At 35.4% G+C, this 17,815-nt stretch overlaps 1 protein-coding gene across 10 annotated transcripts in view; it reads left to right on the top strand.

Annotated features, from left to right (window-relative positions):
• Positions 1-17,815, top strand: part of RALGAPA1 (Ral GTPase activating protein catalytic subunit alpha 1) — a 131,221-nt gene that overhangs the window by 17,237 nt on the left and 96,169 nt on the right. For all 10 annotated transcript variants that reach the window (XR_002466544.3, XM_021542694.3, XM_021542697.3 and 7 more), the window contains exons 8-16: positions 895-1,033; positions 7,025-7,233; positions 7,579-7,818; positions 9,976-10,164; positions 10,641-10,781; positions 12,985-13,133; positions 14,351-14,480; positions 15,145-15,382; positions 17,595-17,756. Coding sequence is in view for 9 of the 10 variants with exons in the window: in XM_021542694.3 (XP_021398369.1) it covers positions 895-1,033; positions 7,025-7,233; positions 7,579-7,818; positions 9,976-10,164; positions 10,641-10,781; positions 12,985-13,133; positions 14,351-14,480; positions 15,145-15,382; positions 17,595-17,756 (1,597 nt within the window). In the remaining variant the exon portion in view is untranslated. The remainder of the gene's footprint in view (positions 1-894; positions 1,034-7,024; positions 7,234-7,578; positions 7,819-9,975; positions 10,165-10,640; positions 10,782-12,984; positions 13,134-14,350; positions 14,481-15,144; positions 15,383-17,594; positions 17,757-17,815) is intronic.

Here is a 17,815-nt window from a genome sequence, read left to right on the forward strand (position 1 = left end):
ACCAGTGGATCAGCTGTGTGCAGAAAATGAAGAGTTGAATGAGTATTTAGTCCATGGTGTGGTGTGCAACTCAGACACACCATGTTCTTCCCTTTGAAGTTTGATGATTCCATGATCTCATCCTTTGAGTAAGAAATTGAGAAGTAGAGGGGAAAGGAAAAAAAAAAAAAGAGAGGGGAGTCTTTCTTTATATTATTTATGATAGACTTGGTAGATCACCTAGCTCTGCAGGCAGATGGATTATCAGGAACAAAGATGGAAACTTCATGTTGTATTTCTTCAGGAGCACTTACCATGCTTGGTACTACTTACCATGTAGGAAAACATTTCATAAAGGGGAATGCTTAGCACTCATGGTCCATGAAGGTACATTTGCGTAACTCAACTTCAAAGTTGTATCTTCTGCTGCTTTTGGTTGAAAAATTCGTTTGTTTCATGTTGCCAATTACACAAATGAATCCAAGTACCTATTATAATGACTATATGGATACTTGTTAGTCAATATGTCTTAAAAGAATTTGTCAAAGAAATAATTTGAATGGCATGGGTCGTTACTCTTTTTTTATTAAACATTTTGAAATATAAAAACAGTTTCACTAAAAACAGTCAGCTTGGGTATACTCCTTGACTTGGCAAGATGACTGCAAAATCAAGTGTATTTCTGTTGGTTTCAGTATTTTATGTCTTCATGTTTATTTTGAAACAATATTTTGGAAGAGAGTGGTCTTGGTTTCATTGACATTTCCCAGCTAGTTTCTGTTTTGTCTTTTTAAAATTATTTATTAAAATATATATGATTTTGTTTCAAAGAAATAACTTAAAAAGAGGACATTTCATCAGTTACCTGTTTCTTCAACTTGTAGATATTTACTTTGTCCAAATTCTTGTTTTAAGGTTAAGAGTTTAGAATGGAAGAACAAGGAAAACCAGGAAAAGGGATTTTCATTTTTATTCTCAAATTTTAAGAAATACTACTTACCTTCTATTTTCCCAAACATCTGTAAGGAGACCAGCTTGTATAACCCTATACTTGGTAAGTGTTAAAACAGCTGATAAAAATCATTACATTTTATCTAGTAGCAATGTTATGATCAGATTTGTGAGAGATGCCTCTGCCCAAATTAAGGTGACAGCAAGACCAAATACTCGTTCAACAGTACTGACTTTTTTTTGTAACATTGACTGCATGGGGAAAGAAAAGACAGAGGGAGAGGGAGAGAGGGAAAAGGAGAGAGAAAGAGTGGAAGCAGAAGCTGGTCACCACCCGTAGATCCAGCGGTGTCTTGCTGGGCCTTCTTCACCCTGGGCTTGGTGCAGGTCCTGGTTTGTTCGTCTGTTATTAAGTAAGTTCTGTGCTGAAAGGGCTGCTGTGTCCACAAGGTCTGCTGTTGACAATCAAATCTTTTCAGTATTTATGCATTTTAGAAGCAAAGGAATTATTGCTTATTGGCTACAAGTAATATAATTCTCTTATTAATTAGTATTTTCTATTGGTTAAATGCATTGTATGATAATTAGTCTGCTTGTTCAGTCATTCTCTTCTTTTGGGATGGTGGGTTTCTTAGGTTGGTGATTCAATGGTTGCAGATCTCCCCCTGTGGTAGGAGACTTTTTACCCATTTGGGACTGATTTCATCAGAATTGCTGAGATGGTTTTAATAATAAGTTCTTATATTCTGCCAAATGTTCTTATGTCCCCTAAATTCTGCATTCTTTGTATCCACTAGTAGCAATACATCGCTCTTCCTAAGCTTTGTTAACCTCCCTCTAGGTCCTAGTACCTGGACAGCAGTATTGCCTTTAGACAGCCCAGGTTCCAGGTGTCCACAGAGGTGTACTTTGGGGGAGCTTTGGTGGCCATTGGTGGCCACAGATGCCGCCTGTCCCATTACTTGGGATGTTACTTCTTTGACCAGTGATATACATATAAACAAGTGCTTCTTGTCATGCAGTCTGTCACAGAGGGAGTGTGATAACCAGGATGTGCTAACCAGATCTTGCCTCTGTCAGGCCTGAAATTAGCACCTTCCTGTCAAAAATTCCTCCCTTCTGTGGCCTTAGCAATGTTTGAGACAGGTAATTGTGCTTTCTAACTCTAACAAGATGATACAGCAAAGCAGTTTTATCTTGAGTAGTTTTGCTCATGAAGGGCATTCTCCAAAGTATTTGTCATGAAAGGACATGTTAAGATTCCTGTTTATGATTTTCAGTTCTTTGTGGTAGCTTCTGACCCTTTCATTAGAGTCAGTCTTGCTCTGTTAACCTGTCTGAGGTAAATTAAATATTCTTATAAAACCTTTCTCTAATGTAACCATTGCTGATCTCAGTTGTGCTCTGAAGAGAAACTACTGCTGCCAAAATAAAAGGTGTTAGTGTGCTGTTCTCTGGGTATGTTGGTTTTATCTGTACAGAATCACAGTGTTTGGATGATACAGTGCTTGTTCACATTTCTGACAGGCAAAGTTAGGCTTTTTTGCCAACTGCATTTTATCAAGATCTTGCAGTAGGGAAAAGGAAGCTAGTGAAGACTAGCACAGTCTTCAAAGCTGAAGGTGCAAGAATGTGTCTTTCTATAAAGAGAGTAGAATGTTAAGTGTTTTCTAAGGAAACCTGAGTTTTACTCAGAGGTTTTAGCCAATTTTAAACCAGAATGTTGTTTGCAAATCTTGATTTTGTTCTCTCAGGTTTGTATGCACATGTTGGTTATTGGCCAATAGAGTCCAAGACTCCTCTTTGCAAAGCAATTCATTGTACACAGGCTTTGAGTTACCATTTCATCACTTGAGTCACTATTCCTCTTCTCTGTTGATGCAGCACCTTAGAAGGACTCTGCAGAGTAAAGATCGCCAGACACAATTCATTATTCTAAAATTGGACTGTCGGGGTAGCTTGTTGAAAAGGTCCTAGCTTCTTCTGGCCTGTGTACATTTATTTAGATTTGAGAGATGGTTGTGGCAAAGCTGTGTTCTCTTGGGAAAGACAAACACTGGACTTTCTCATCTACAGGAGAAGAACCAGTATAAATACAGCCATAAGTAACAGTAGAATAAGAATTATTGTGCAGATGCTGAAGAGATTGTGATAAAATAGCTACAAGAGGGACAGTAAGCAGTGCTGAGACAGCAAACTACTGTTGCTTGATGCTCCAGAACAAGAATTATGGAAATGCTATTTTTCTCTTTCTGTGAAGATCTTGATTGAGTCTTCCATATAAGTGTTACTGTAGTCCTCTGTTTTTATGTGAATGGTAAACAAGAAACTTCCAAGGCCTTAGTAAAGAAGAGGACAATGGGAAGCAAGAAGAAATGTGCACAGATGCCAAGAATTATTGTGACTGCCTTAGACTGTAGACAATGAGCAACTATAATGAGGATTTTTGGAACAATACAGTGATGAAAACAACATAAGTATTGGTAAGTTGAGTAACTTTTTCTCCAGATGTTCTTCTCTGGCATGCATCTTTCCAACCTATTTGAAAATAATCCTGTCCTTGTTCTTAATTTACAGCCTTGAGGTAGAAAGCAGGGCAAACTTGGGCACTGAGCCTGCTACTAAGAACAGTTCTCATGCTACTGGCGTGATCTTTAATTTAGGAGAAGTCATGAGGTACAAATCAGAACAGTAGTTTTAGTAAGCCAGCATTGATACAGAGCTTTACTGGAGACAGTATACTGGACTGAGATTTCTTTCCTTCTTTCCTGATAAGTATGTTACCTACAGCAACAAGCACCAAGCAGTCCAGTTACGAGAAGGCTAAGTATTGTGGCTCCTTCAAATTCTGGCTTTGGTATTACAGACTTAGAAGAGGAATACAGCATTAGAAAAGCCCACGAGATTGTTTTTCGAGGTGTTTTTTTGTTTTTTTTTTTTTTAGTTTGGTTTGGTTTTGTTTAGAGTTTTTTTTTCTTTTTTATGTTTTGGGGTTTTTTGTTGGTTTTTTTTTTTTTTTGCCTTAGTGTTTATTTTGTTTGTAAAATCTTTGTTAAATATCTGTTGAGATGGAGTTAGAAGTTGTTTAGTAAGAGCTACAGATATGGCAGTAATATTCCAGGAGCATTGCTTGTTTCATCATGGTAATGTGACTTTCTGTGCCATCTCCAAGCCATTTAGATAGTCTCCTTCATTTACAGGGAAACAGTAATGTGGGCTGTTTCTACAGCTGTCTTAAGCTCTTTATTCCTATGAACCCTTTATTGTCTTAAAAATTAAGCATGGTCAAAGCTTACAGGTGTGCAAGTGTATTTTTGCTAGCCTGTTCAATTTCTACCCTATGTATATCTTCTACCACCTTCAGCTTCCTTTTCTTTTTGTGATCAGCTCACATCAAGTTCCCAGACGGGGAAGGGCAGGGGTGGGGAGAGCCCAAAACACAATGGAAAGAAAAAATAGAAAGCTGGGGGAAGGGAATATTTACTCTTGTGCTGTGTGAGTCCATCTAACAAGCTCTGTTTTGCTTTGGTTTTATGTCTGTGTTCTCATCTGAAGCCTTGATTTCTTCTTCCAAGATGGACAGAATTTGAAAATACTCGAAGCAGCTGGAAGGAGGATACATTTGAGAATCTACTGCAGCGCATCATGCAGTTGAAACAAGTTATAAAAAGAGGATGTTCTGAGAGGTTATCATGAAACGAGGAGGAGACTGTGTACTGCAAAAACATGTTTACTGCATGTTTAGTCCTTCTGAAAATACTGCTAGTATTGCACCCTTTGTGCTCTGCTGAATGCTAGTAGATACCAGAGAACTGACCTTTCCATCTTTAAATGCTGTGCTACCAGACATTTGCTTCATTTTTCACAGATTGTACTGTTACACATGCTTGTTTAAGATACCTTAATTTTTAATTTTCTTACTAACCTGCTGCTTTCCACAGATGAAAACAATGTACTGTGGTTTTATTATTTGCAATAAATAAACCATTTGTAAACTTGTCAAAGAGTATTCTGTGCATTTCTTATGTATTTAGGTAGATGGTACTCAAGAATCATGGTTTTTTCCCTCCAAAAATAATGCTTCCATTGAAAAGTGTGGATGTAGTTTTGAAATTTATACAGGAAAATATTCCTCAGTTTAGCAGCATTGTGATGGCTCTGTCACTACTTTTGTATGTGCCTTTTAAAAAGACACTGAGATACGCCAGTGTGGATATTCTCAGTGCAGGTGCTGGATCTTGTGTATTTGTAATGATAATTAGGAAATCTTTACAACGGTCTGGCAGATACACTTTAGATGCCTTAAAAAGGCTGTCATAATATAATTGCTAAGACAGTAGTTGATTATTTCTTCACTGCTGTCCAGATTTGTACCTCTTGGATTCTAATGTCATAAACTGGCAAAGTTACACAGGATCCTTTAAAACAACTCTTGACTTTGTTTTAGGAAGATAGTCAGGGAATATCTTCATATTGTTCAGTATGACTTTTTAAAATCTTCTTTGAGTCTCATCATTAGTATCCTTTAATTGCTTTCTGGTTGGCTTGTTAAACCATGAAAAACTCTCTTGCTCATGTACTGCAGGCTACAGAAGAGTTAAAGCAGTGCTGACATAACTGTCTGTTTAATCTGTCACTCTCTGTATATGGATAAGACCATCATTTTTCCATGTTTCTTTCTTTTTATTAGTTGGTTTTTTGTTTTGGATTCTTGTTTATTTTGTGTTTGTTTTGTTTTGGGTTTCCTGGGGTTTTTTTGCTGTCACTAGGTGGAAATCTTGATACTGAAACTCTAGCATCAGAGTGTCCTGACAGCACATATCATAATCAATCCTCACCCAAATATTTGTCTTCTTCTTGTTTTGGGGTATACCTCATAATTGTCTTTATAAGATTAGGACTATGGTGGGTTGGCATATCACTTTCAGAGAAATGTAATTTGCACATGAAAGTATTGTTGCTGCTTCAGGTTGATGATGGTAATGCAGAAATATTCTGCACCATGTCTTGGGCTGGAAATGACATTTTGCAATGTTAAGTCACAGAAAAATGCACAATTAAAAAATGTTATCCATGTGTCCCCCAACTTTGTAGTGCTTTTACCACATATGTTCATTCCCTCCACATGGAGCTAAGTACTGTCATGGTTTTGTTCTGAAGCAGATTCAGGAGTACCAATGACTCTAGCACAATAGAGAACCATAAAAGCTAAACAGTTCTGAATCATCATGGGATGGCAAAAATGGAGTTGTCAGTTCCAGTCCCCAAACAATCGCAGTTCCAGCCAGCTGATGTGCCTCTGAGCATCCTTCATGACATTCCCTGCAAGCCAGTATAGAAGCTATTGCCTCAGAGTCATCTTGCAGCTAAGTCATAGGAAAATGTACATGCCTATGGTCGGTCAGCAAAGACCTGCAAAATTAGCCACAGCGAATGGGGCCCTAGGTGAAGCTGCAAAGCTCATGTGGCTTTGGAGCAGGGTTTCTCTGTTCTATTCGTCTTTCACCTTTTGCAGGGCCAGAAGGGGCTGTGTTTATTGCATTTGCATTTTGGAATTATATATCTCCCATTGTAGCCATGATTAGATTTCTCAATATATTAGTTTTATATGATAATCATCTTCTTGTATAGCTCATAGTCTAGTTGACAGTTATTTTGCTACTTGGAACCTTGTAGTTTTCAATGAAAATTTGAAGTAGTGAGTTTGCTGAAGTTGATCTTTAAATATTGAATATAACATAGTTTGAAAGAACCTGAAGATAATGAAATGTGTTTACTTATATAGAAAAAAATGTAAGCAAAACCATAAGGCTATAGAAATCACTTTCAGATAAAAAATTTAAGTTTCTGTATAGCAGAAATAAGTTTACGTCTTTTGGACCAACAGTGTTGTCAAGTGTTTTGATGTCTTACAGTTCCTGACATTTTCTCTGTTGCATCCATTCCAGCGCATCTTGGAATGAGTAGTGCAACAGTGAATGCAACAAAACTACACCTCTAAAAGTTCACATGTGTTGGTTATGGTTCTAGGATTTCTTTCTTATGCAGATCTTTCTCTCTGCACATATTTTTAAGATGTTGTATTTTCACACAGATATACCACAAATGAGACCAAAGCCACACTACGTAATAGTTAAGAAAGATGCTGAAACCAATGAGGCAATCTATTGCACAAAGGAACCTTTCATTAAGGCTCGTGTTATTGTCATTCGATGGTTGGTGTCTTTCTGGCTTGAGCCAAAACCACATACAGGACCTCATATTCCTGGGATGGAGGGTGAAAATGTGCCAAAGAATATTCAGGTAAAACCAAATACACAAAAATATATTTGTTTTCATGTTTTTGTTTTAATTGTCATGTCAGCACTATGCTCTTCTCCAATAATTACGATTAATGAAATGTTTTTTTGAAAAAGTAATTTCTAAACAAATTGTATGTTTATTAATTCAGTATGAAAGGACCTGCAGTGCTGCTTTCTTTTTTCAAATTTTGTATTTTTAATCAACTGGACATTAGAAACCTTGAAATGCAGTTAAGTTCTTTTATTTGTTTGTTTGTTGTTTAATTCTTTGTGCTGTTTAAATTATACTTAAATTGTATTGATTTATTGCTGTACTAAAAATGAATTATCTAAAATTTTTTCTCAGAGAGCAGCTGCTAGCATGGCTTCAAGGGAGGACAGCAAAAATGACAGTACTGATAAGCAGGATAGAAATGCAGAACCGGAGCAATCTCATTCTAATACAAGTACTCTAACAGAGAGAGAACCAAGTTCTTCCAGCCTCTGCAGTATTGATGAAGAGCATTTAACTGATATTGAAATTGTCCGTAAAGTCTTCTCTTCTAAAAGAAGCAATGTTAATTTTCTAACTGAGATTTTTCGACAGGTAAAAAACTCTCTTTAGAATGCAGGAATCTTGATTATTTTATTGTATATTTTCATTATGTCATGATTTTCTTTCAAGAGCACTTGTTAAGCAGAACATTATACCAAGTTACAGGTTTTTTCTGTCATCCTACCTTCAAAAATCAAGAAACTAACATTCTGAAATGCAACTAGTTCATTATTTTTTTAATTTTATATCTGTAATAACCAGTTCAGCAACATTTAACTTGGACTTCACATTTCTCTATAGATGGGAATGTTTAATCTTTTCATACATCAACACTGTATGTATTAGAAATCACAGCCAACCATATTAACATAAGCCTCCTGTGGGAGTCTGCAGCTGTTACAGAGCTGTTTAAGAAGCATCTGAATGTCCTTTCCTTGATAGTGCTCATCAGAAGAGTAGGACAGATGGCTATAAAAGTAGCAGCTTCTGTTTCTGACTTCACTGCAACCAGAAATGTTAGCTGAGCATACTGAGAATAGTATTTCTCTACTGGAAACTATTAAAACAAGTTTAAACTGAGACCATATGCCCGAATATGGAGTTTTCATTAACAGTAACTTAGAGTTCAGTCTGGGAGAACAGAGTAAGATAAACTTTCTTTATGTCCCATGCTATAGACCAAAAGATGACACGAGTTTTCTGAATAGTAGTAAAGAAACATACACTATGTTTCAAGTTAAATGCACAGCATTAATTGCTTTAAACAGCAGAAAGCTGAACATTTAAAAACTTATCTGGATGAAGTAAAAATTCTTGAATGAGGCAAATAAATGTCATAAGCTTATCCATATCCCTTGTATTCAAGAGTTTGGAGGAGCTCATTACTGAAGGACATAGCAGAGTTCCCTAAATTCAGTTGACACTCAAGGGTTTACAGAATCTGAGAATGTAGAGTATGAATTATATTGGGCTACTTTTCACTGTCTCCACAGGGAAAAGAAGTGAAGGCAATTTTCTTCATTCTTTTTACAAGTCACTCTGTGAGTTCATGTGGATTATTTGGATTTCATGTGCAATTATGAAATCTTATATACATAATTATTTAGCTAGGAGTTTTCAGTGTCAATTAATTTTAATACACCACATCTTTGTAATGTTTCTAAGACATGAAGACTAAGTTACTCCTGTCAAGAGGAGGTTTCAGTGATGCTGAGTGGTGGAAAGATTGTCTGTAGAGAACAATTTTTAAGCATTTTAGACTTGAGGGTACAAAAAACCATATATGGACTTGCAGAAGAATGTTAGACTTGATGAGGAAGTTTATGACTGAACTTGTCAGTTTAATTCTGTAATACACAGCTGAATTCTTTTTATTGTGATAATGGTATGAAATCTCTGTTTCCAAGAGTGAACATACTACCCGTGTTAAGTGGGCCCTCCTTAAAGACATGAACAACTAGTTTTCAGCAGTCACAGCACATACCCTGTAAAACTGTGTTTTAGTGTAGTTTATTTGTTCTTCTGAATATATAATTAGGCATCATGGTCTTTGGTAAGTGTATTTGTAGTTAGTTAAAATCTGACATGTTAAAAGTTTCTGGTCTATGACTACTTGTTACCAACACAGCCAATACAGAAAAGCTTCTGAAGAGGGCACTGATCAGCCATCACGCCAACTCAAATGCATGATTTTTACAATAATACTGAAATCTTTTCAGGGAGTAATTTGCTTTAAGGATACTGTTTGTAAAATCTTAATTAGCTAAAAATAAGATAGAACACTACCAGTATTGTGTGTCACTTGAATTTTTCTTAGTCATTGAAAGCTGGTTTAATTCCACTTTTCCAAATCCTCTGAATGGAAGATGTTGTACTAGAAACCTCTGTTCATTAGTTTACATATTTTGATGCGTGTTTGGGTCTTAATTTCAACAGCCTAGGTGCTAACTAGATATGCCCACATGGATTCTTATGTCTTTTGAAGTATTTCTTTATAAGCTTTTTTGTTTAAATGTGGAGTTTTTTCATGTTTTAAGTTTACATATGAAGAAAGTGAGCAAACATTTAGGTTTGGCAATAGTTTGTATGCTGGGATCCAGCAGTGGGTGTCTTTTTTCCACCTTTATCTCTTAGAACTTGTACATTATAGAGCCCAACTTATTTCAAATATTGTAACAGTATTTTGTTTCTTTCTTTTTCTACTTGCAGGCATTTCTGTTGCCAATATGTGAAGCAGCTGCCATGAGGAAGGTGGTGAAGGTGTATCAAGAATGGATTCAACAAGAAGACAAACCTTTATTTATGAAAGAACCTGAAGAAATAATGCAGTGCACAGCTGTAGATTCTGATGAAAATGTTGACCATACTTCATCAGAGAAAGGAAAAGAAAGAGAAGAGGTAAAATATTATTAGTTAATATTTGTGCATTAATCTGCCAGTAGACAGACAAGTGGTTTCCTTGTTGGTTTATTTGTGGTTTTTTTTGGTGTCAGAACATTTATTGGGAAAAATCAATGGTAAAACACTATATGGACAAGCTACCAATTTTATCCATTATCTGTAGTTTTTTAATGTGCTTAGTTCAATTTAAAATTTCATATAATTTTATGAACTGTTTTCAAGATGTGAATTATACAGTATACCAACTATTAACTGTGTAAAAATTATTTACAAATAAAAGGATGACAAAAACAGTTACTTCATTCAGGTACTTCAAGATAATTGCTACAAGCCTCATGAAATATTGTTGTGTCTCAGGTGCATTTGCCTACTGTTGTTTATTATTAAGTACCTATTATATCCTTTTTCCTTTAAAATAAAGCCAAAATACTTGTCTAAAACTCTGTGGAATTGTAAGAAAAAATATTTTTCAGGAAAAAGGGATGAACTCCAGTCATGGAGTTAGAAATTCAAACTGGACAAGAAATGGCTGTTATGAAGAGGCTTTGCATAAAACATCTGAAATTGATACTGAAGAGCAAAATGTACGAGCTGGAGTGCAATCAGTATTGCAGGTATGAAACAGACTTGGTATTTAATTTTATCTAAATTATCTATCTAAAATTACCTAAAATTCTTATTATCAGCATGTAAAGAGTGGAATGTAGTGCAATACTTCTGCCAGGGAATCCCATACATCTCTAAAGCATCTCTAAATTTTAAAATTATTTTATATGCAACAAATGTGATGATAAATGTTAGACAAATTACACTGGTTCACTATATCTTTCTTGACCTGAAGTAGGACAATGTACAGACCTGTGCTGGGTGACACAATAAAAAAAGAAAATATTTTCATTTTGCATCAGAACGTGCATTCTTCTGTGCATTATATTAGAGAAAAAATAATCCTCATGCTACTACAACATCTTCAAATAATTATAATTAAGCTTTTTATGAGAATATTTAGAGGCTTTTTGCTTTCATGTTGTTGGTCACAAAAGCCAAAACATCCAATCCTGTCGTTTTTCTAGTCTGATTAATAAAGTGCACATGGATATTTTTTCATCTTTTTCTGAATGTGCATCATGTTTGAAAAGTTTGATGAGGTGCCACAACTCTCTGGTGATATCATTAAGGAAAGCAGTTGTACCGTAACAGAAGTTTTTTAACAGCTTCTAAGCAGTTTGACAGGGTAGAAATCATGTTAATTTGAAATGTTTAGCAAAATGCTTCACTGAAGGTGAGGCTGTGGAAAATTGGGAGGATGTAATTTGAAGGTCTTTGAAATGCTCTTACGGTTATCAAGTGTGTGCATTTTATGTATATGTGTGCGCACATACATTCATATAGGTGGGTATATGATTAGCCTCCATAATATTCTTATATTCAGCAGAAAATTGATTCTGAACAAAATAAAATAATGTGCATTTACCACTTTACTGTGTGCACTTCTACTGAGTGTGACCATGTTAACTAAATAAAACTCATTTTTACTACAGCTTGGATAATTTTATAAATAGGGTTTTCTTTTGTGCTGTACACTGTTACACATATAAATAAACTTTATAATTGAAATCACTTAATTTCAAATGCATTAAAATAATTTATGCTTCATAATCTTTGTTTTCAACGACTTTTCAGAATATGAAATGTTACTGAGAAAAGAAATACAAAGTATCTGTGTCTGTTTGCAATATACTACTAAGGCTTACACATCTGACAATGTCTTGAAGATTATTCATGTTGAAGTTTTTTAGACAAAGGTTCATTTTACTACCAATATCTTTTTTTTTTAGCCTGAAACAGAGTCGAGACATCATTCTAACCCAGTACCATATCTCAGTTTGAGAGATTTCCTGACCTGGGACCATGTTTGATTTTCCCTGTGAATCAATAATCCAAGACTTCTGTCTTGAGTTTTTTTCCCATTTAATGCTTGCATAGACTTATTTCTAGGCATTTAGAGTAGGTTAGGTTCATTAGTTGAGGCTAGTGAATGTAAAAGTGCATACTAACAGTTTTTAATTATTAAAAATCCAAAGCTTTCAGTAGAGGAAGTTAAAACTTTAATATCAATGACTTCCTGTACATGTAGAAAATTAATTGAAAATCTAGGTCTGAGATTCAAATGCTTTCTAAACTTACATAAAAATCTGTTAACACTTCAGTAACTGCTTCTGTAGCTCCTACAGTGTCCTTGCCTACATTTTTTCATAATTTTCATTATGAAAAATGAAGGCCCTAATTCACTGCCCACTGAAGTCAGTCACTTTCGGGAACATGTCCAGTTTCCTACTTTTGGTAAGCCTTACTGATCCCAGTGAGATGAATGCTTTAATTTCCCAGAACATAATATAGGCTGTGTCGTGCTGAGGCACACACTATGTACCAGAACTATTTCAAGCAGTTTACCATATATTGTACTAGTCAGTTCCTGGCTTAGAGATGGAACTTTTGTGCAGTGGACTTCTTACTGGGACATATTTGTCCATCATATTAAACTAATCATATTGAGAAGTTTGTTGAATCATTTGTCTATGAGAGCAAAAATATACAAATAGGTTTTGTAGAAAAATATGAGGAAAAGATCAGTCTCATTGTTGCTTAATCATTACTTCAAACTGACATATTTAAATGTGAACTTCTGTGTGCATATGCAACTTTTTTTATAAAGATTTTCTGTTATAGATTTTTTTCTACCTGTTTGTATCAACTGAATTGCTGAAAACATCAAAGTGTTTCAGGATCATCACATCCTCTTTTTTCTGCTTACAGGTTTTTATAATAAATTCTTCAAATATATTTTTTCTTGAACCTGCAAATGAATTTAAAGCTCTGCTGGATGAACACACTGATATGTGCAAACGCGTTCTCAATATCTACCGCCACATGGTAGTCCAAGTGACTATGGACAAGAAGACATGGTAAAATGCCAGTGCTTTTATCTTAGATTATTAGTTCACAACACAAATCTGAAAATTTACTTGGTAGTAAACCCTGTAGAGTGGTATTGGTTATATGAACCATTTCCTCTAAATCAGTAAATACACAAACTTGAACACTACAGCCAACTTAGCACAGAGGAAGTTAACTGCTTTCTTAAAGCTTCTTGTAAGCTGCTAGTTAATTTGTGACAGCTTAGACCTCAGTTCATAAAGGATTGAGCTGGGATATACAGACTGTTACTAAGGAGCTACTGATGATTTTTTGCAGGGCATTTTGCTCATGTATCAAAGTGTTAAAATATTGAAACATATGAAGCTTCACAGCCTTATATAAAAATAAACACAAAAGCACCAGACAAGCATGGATAATTATTAGAATCAGATGTGTGTTGTTCCTGACCTGTAATTGTATAATTGTATACAGGAGTCTGTGTACTGTGTAACTGTGTTATGCCTTTCCAGTTCTTATGGTGCCTAGCAGTTACAAGAGATCCTGCTTTAAAAGAATTTCTGTTATTTCCCACTCCTTTAAATAGTAGTCTGTAATCAGGTACTATATTGTCACGATTCTCCATTACAAGGAAGAAGTAGCAAGGGGATTTCAAATGTCTGATTTATTACATTTTAACTCGACTTGCATTCAATCTGTCCTGAGCTCTGGGTAAGTAAAGCTAGCACTACGTGTCATGTGAAACTTGTCTCCTCTTCTGAGGAGCCAACTTAGCTGGCCGCTGGGAAATCTGGGAGTGATAATAGTAAACAGATTCTGCTAGATTGGTATTTTGTTTTCCAGTTTCACATCAATGTAAAGAAGTGACTCTAGACCAGAATGGCAAAGATTGTGCCACATAAAATAACTGGTGAAGTATGTTAATGATAATGTAAAATTACCAAAACCTGTAATTCATAGAAAAAAGAAAAAGCTCAGATTGAAAATACAGTTAAAACTTTGCCTCGAATTTCAGGCCATTGAAGGTGATAGCGGTTGAATTCCTTGGAAGAAGTACTCACTCTTAAGTGTGAAAAAAGATTGGAACAATTTCTTTTGCAATAACCAAATTAGGATCTTTGTAATCATTGTGACATTTTTGGAATGTGTTTGAGCAAATAAGGCTTGGTTATTACCTTTAAAAATACCTTGGTATATACAGAGGTATAACAAAATGGTAACTCTTAAGTTTAATATTGTTTTGCAGGGAGCAGATGCTACTTGTGCTGCTCAGGGTAACTGAATCTGTGCTGAAAATACCACCCCAAACTTTCTTGCAGTATCAAGGAAGAAAAAACTCCACTTTAGCTGGAAGACTTGCAGGCCCTCTTTTCCAGGCAAGTAAACATAAATTCACTTTAATTAATTCAGCCTGTCATTAACAGATTGGATAATAGCAACCACTGTTGGCTAGTTTGTCATATCACTGGTATGTTACCCAATTAATGTGAATGGTGCGGGTCAAAGAGCTGGTTACATTTTTTTACTTTCTGTCTTGTATTTTATTGACACCGTGACAAAAGTATGTCAGGCACTGTAAAATTCAAGAATTTTACAGTGTCAAAGATAACTGGCAGTGTGTGCAGTTTTATCCTGCTGTCGTAGCAAAATAAGCTCAAGTCAGCATGAAATCTTTTGTGTTATCCATGACTAACTGATGGATTTCTTTATTTCTTAAAGAATTCTGTAATTATTTACAGAAAGCTGTAGCAAATCCTTTCAAAGTTAATAGCTGCAAAGTGCTGTTGTGGTGAGTTCTCAGTGACCAGGATTTGTAGAGTCTCCAGTTACTTTAGCAGAACAAAGAAGAATACCCAAGATAATGGGTCAAACCAGTTGTTCCGGTATCTAAGTCAGAACTCTGTGTTAACATTTGATAATTAAAAATCTGTATGTATTGGTGAGGACTACACAGAAATTCCTGTGAGGTTTTCTTTGGAACAGTAACATTTGAATTTTGTCAGCTTCTGCTCACAGTGCAACTTTTCTCTGTTCTTTTAGACTCTTATAGTAGCTTGGATCAAAGCAAATCTAAATGTGTACATTTCTCGAGAACTTTGGGATGACTTGCTGTCAGTAATGTCATCACTGACATACTGGGAAGAGCTGGCCACTGAGTGGTCACTGACAATGGAGACACTTACTAAAGTATTAGCTAGAAACCTGTATAGCCTGGACCTCAGTGACCTGCCACTGGATAAATTAAGTGAGCAGAAGCAGAAAAAACACAAAGGCAAAGGTAAGACAACACTGTATGGACATAATTTGAATTTGAACCACTGTTGGGCACAGGATAATTTTGGTCTTTTTTTTGTATACCTAATTAGGCATCTCTATCACCTGAAATAACCCTGTTTCTTGAAAGTAAATCTGATTTTAGAACTGCCACAACATGATCATGTTATTTCTGCAAATAGGCACATATGGAATGTAGTTCTTAAAAGTGCATTGAATTTAATCTAAAATATTACACTATAGTGGGTTATGCCTTTCTCCTTTTATCAAAGCAATCAAATAGTTGAGTCCCAATCATAACTTCTTGAAAATAACAAACACTACTCAGCTAGTGAAAACTAAGCCATTGCAAGCACAATTGGAGTATTGATCCTGAAATGTTAAAGGATGAAATGTAAAATTAGCATAGTTTTTGTTTGGTGCTAATTGATCACTAGCCCATTGTGAATACAGGTTTGGTTACGATGAGACCTTGTGGATTACTTAAGAGAAAGTATAGTTTAATAATCCATGAATACTACCTGGTTTTAAACTGATTTCTAAAAAATGCATAAAATACCCTGTAAGACATACAGTCTCCTCTGGGGAGAGGAGGTAGCTGCTTACTATGGCGCAGTTCTGGAATTGGTAAGGCATAGGAAGTTTGTCCTCCTGGCTAGAAAGTTGCAAAACCTGGATTATTTTCTCAGTTTGGAGACAGACTTTCTGCATGTGACTATTGGAAATTACTCCATTTCCACTTTTGTAAAACATGGATAATGATAATATTCTCCTTTAAAAAGTGCATTGTGATCTAATAGTGAGATGCAGGATTATATTTAGGGTGTGTAAGTAACAAAGATGTAAAAACATATTCTTTTTAGGCTACTCTTTATCTCTTCAGTCAAACCTGAGGGAAGGTGCTTCCTAGTACTATTTTAGGGCTTGTGAGTGAGAAGCAACCTATGTGGATTCCCTCTCTTAAAGAGGATGTCGCTATAAGCTTTTTTTTTGCTAAAAACATCTCACATGCTTCTGTGCCTTGTCTTAAGTAGAGTCATTATTCATAATTTTGTTTTGGTTTCTGCTGTGTGATAACTGTGCAGAAATACATCTCTCTGTAGTTGCCCTTGAGAGGTCATTCCAGACCATACATTTTTTGTTTTCCTATACTACACAGCTTTCTTCTTTTTCTTACTAAAAAAACACAAGTTAAACAAAACAAACAAGAAGAAAAGAAAAACTCAAAACAAAACCAAAAAAAGCCCAAAAAAACCAAACAGAAAAAAAAAAGAAAAAAAAAAGAGCAGTCTGGTATAGGATAAGAATGTGTACAGTTGTTTGAATATATGCTTAAAAAGCATTTTGAATCATCTGAGCAACATGAGGAGAGTTTGTGTTAACCTTCAGTGACAGAGTTTCAGAGAAAGCTTCCATTGCTAAATGTGAGTTGCAAAGTCAAGTCCAGCTTTAGAATTAATAGATATCATACAAATTATGCCAAATTTATGTGCCCCTGTTTGATTGCTAGTAATAATTAATGTGTTGGACTAGAGCTCACTTTTTCCAAGGAGAGGCCCTTTAATGATTGTTAATTGTGTCAATTTGGATTATTAATGAGCTCAATCTGGATAAGGAAATACATTGCAAATATTCCTTACTTCAGGTTTGTGTTTTTTTTTTTTTTTACATCTAGCTGTTTTTGAGAGCTCCTCATATGAGCTTTATTTACTTCCATTTAAATTTCAAATCTGAATTAGTTCCATCTTAATATTACTATAGGATTTTCTCTCAATTTCCAAAGTTCTCTGAGTCCATCATCCAATTTTTTTTTGCTTTTGCATTTTGTGTAAAATTATGTTCTCCTTATTTCATGTTCCTGAATGTGGCAAAATTATTTGGAAACATACCTCCCTAGTATTAATGTTTTGAAATGTATGACTTTGAGTATCTCATCTGGTAGGAGCAGCAAAGGAAAAGTTACATGTAGTATCAGACTACAACCTGTGTATGCCCATTTTTTCAGAAAAGAAAATTACATTACTTTAATAGTACCAACATTGTTGAAAAAGTTTGAGTATCCCTCAGAGTTAGTGCTGGCTGACCTTTGGAACTCATGTTTGCTTTGGTAACTTAATTTATTCCATCCAGCTTTAAATTTTTTTGAAAGAACACATCTACAGTCATCTGGTGATAGCAGAATAAAAGTGAATATATTTGCAATTTTACTTTTGCAGGAGTTGGGCATGAATTCCCAAAGTCTTCTGTTGATAAGTCCTTTTCTAGAGGCTGGAGCCGTGACCAGCCTGGACAGGCACCCATGAGGCAGCGCAGTGCTACAACCACCGGCTCTCCAGGAACAGAAAAGGCAAGGAGCATAGTACGGCAGAAAACAGTGGGTAAGTATCTGTAAGAGCTGATAAAAGTGACATTTGAAAAACGGTAAGGAATTAATAAC

Source organism: Lonchura striata, chromosome 6 (assembly GCF_046129695.1).
Source record: "Lonchura striata isolate bLonStr1 chromosome 6, bLonStr1.mat, whole genome shotgun sequence".
Taxonomy (NCBI): domain Eukaryota; kingdom Metazoa; phylum Chordata; class Aves; order Passeriformes; family Estrildidae; genus Lonchura; species Lonchura striata.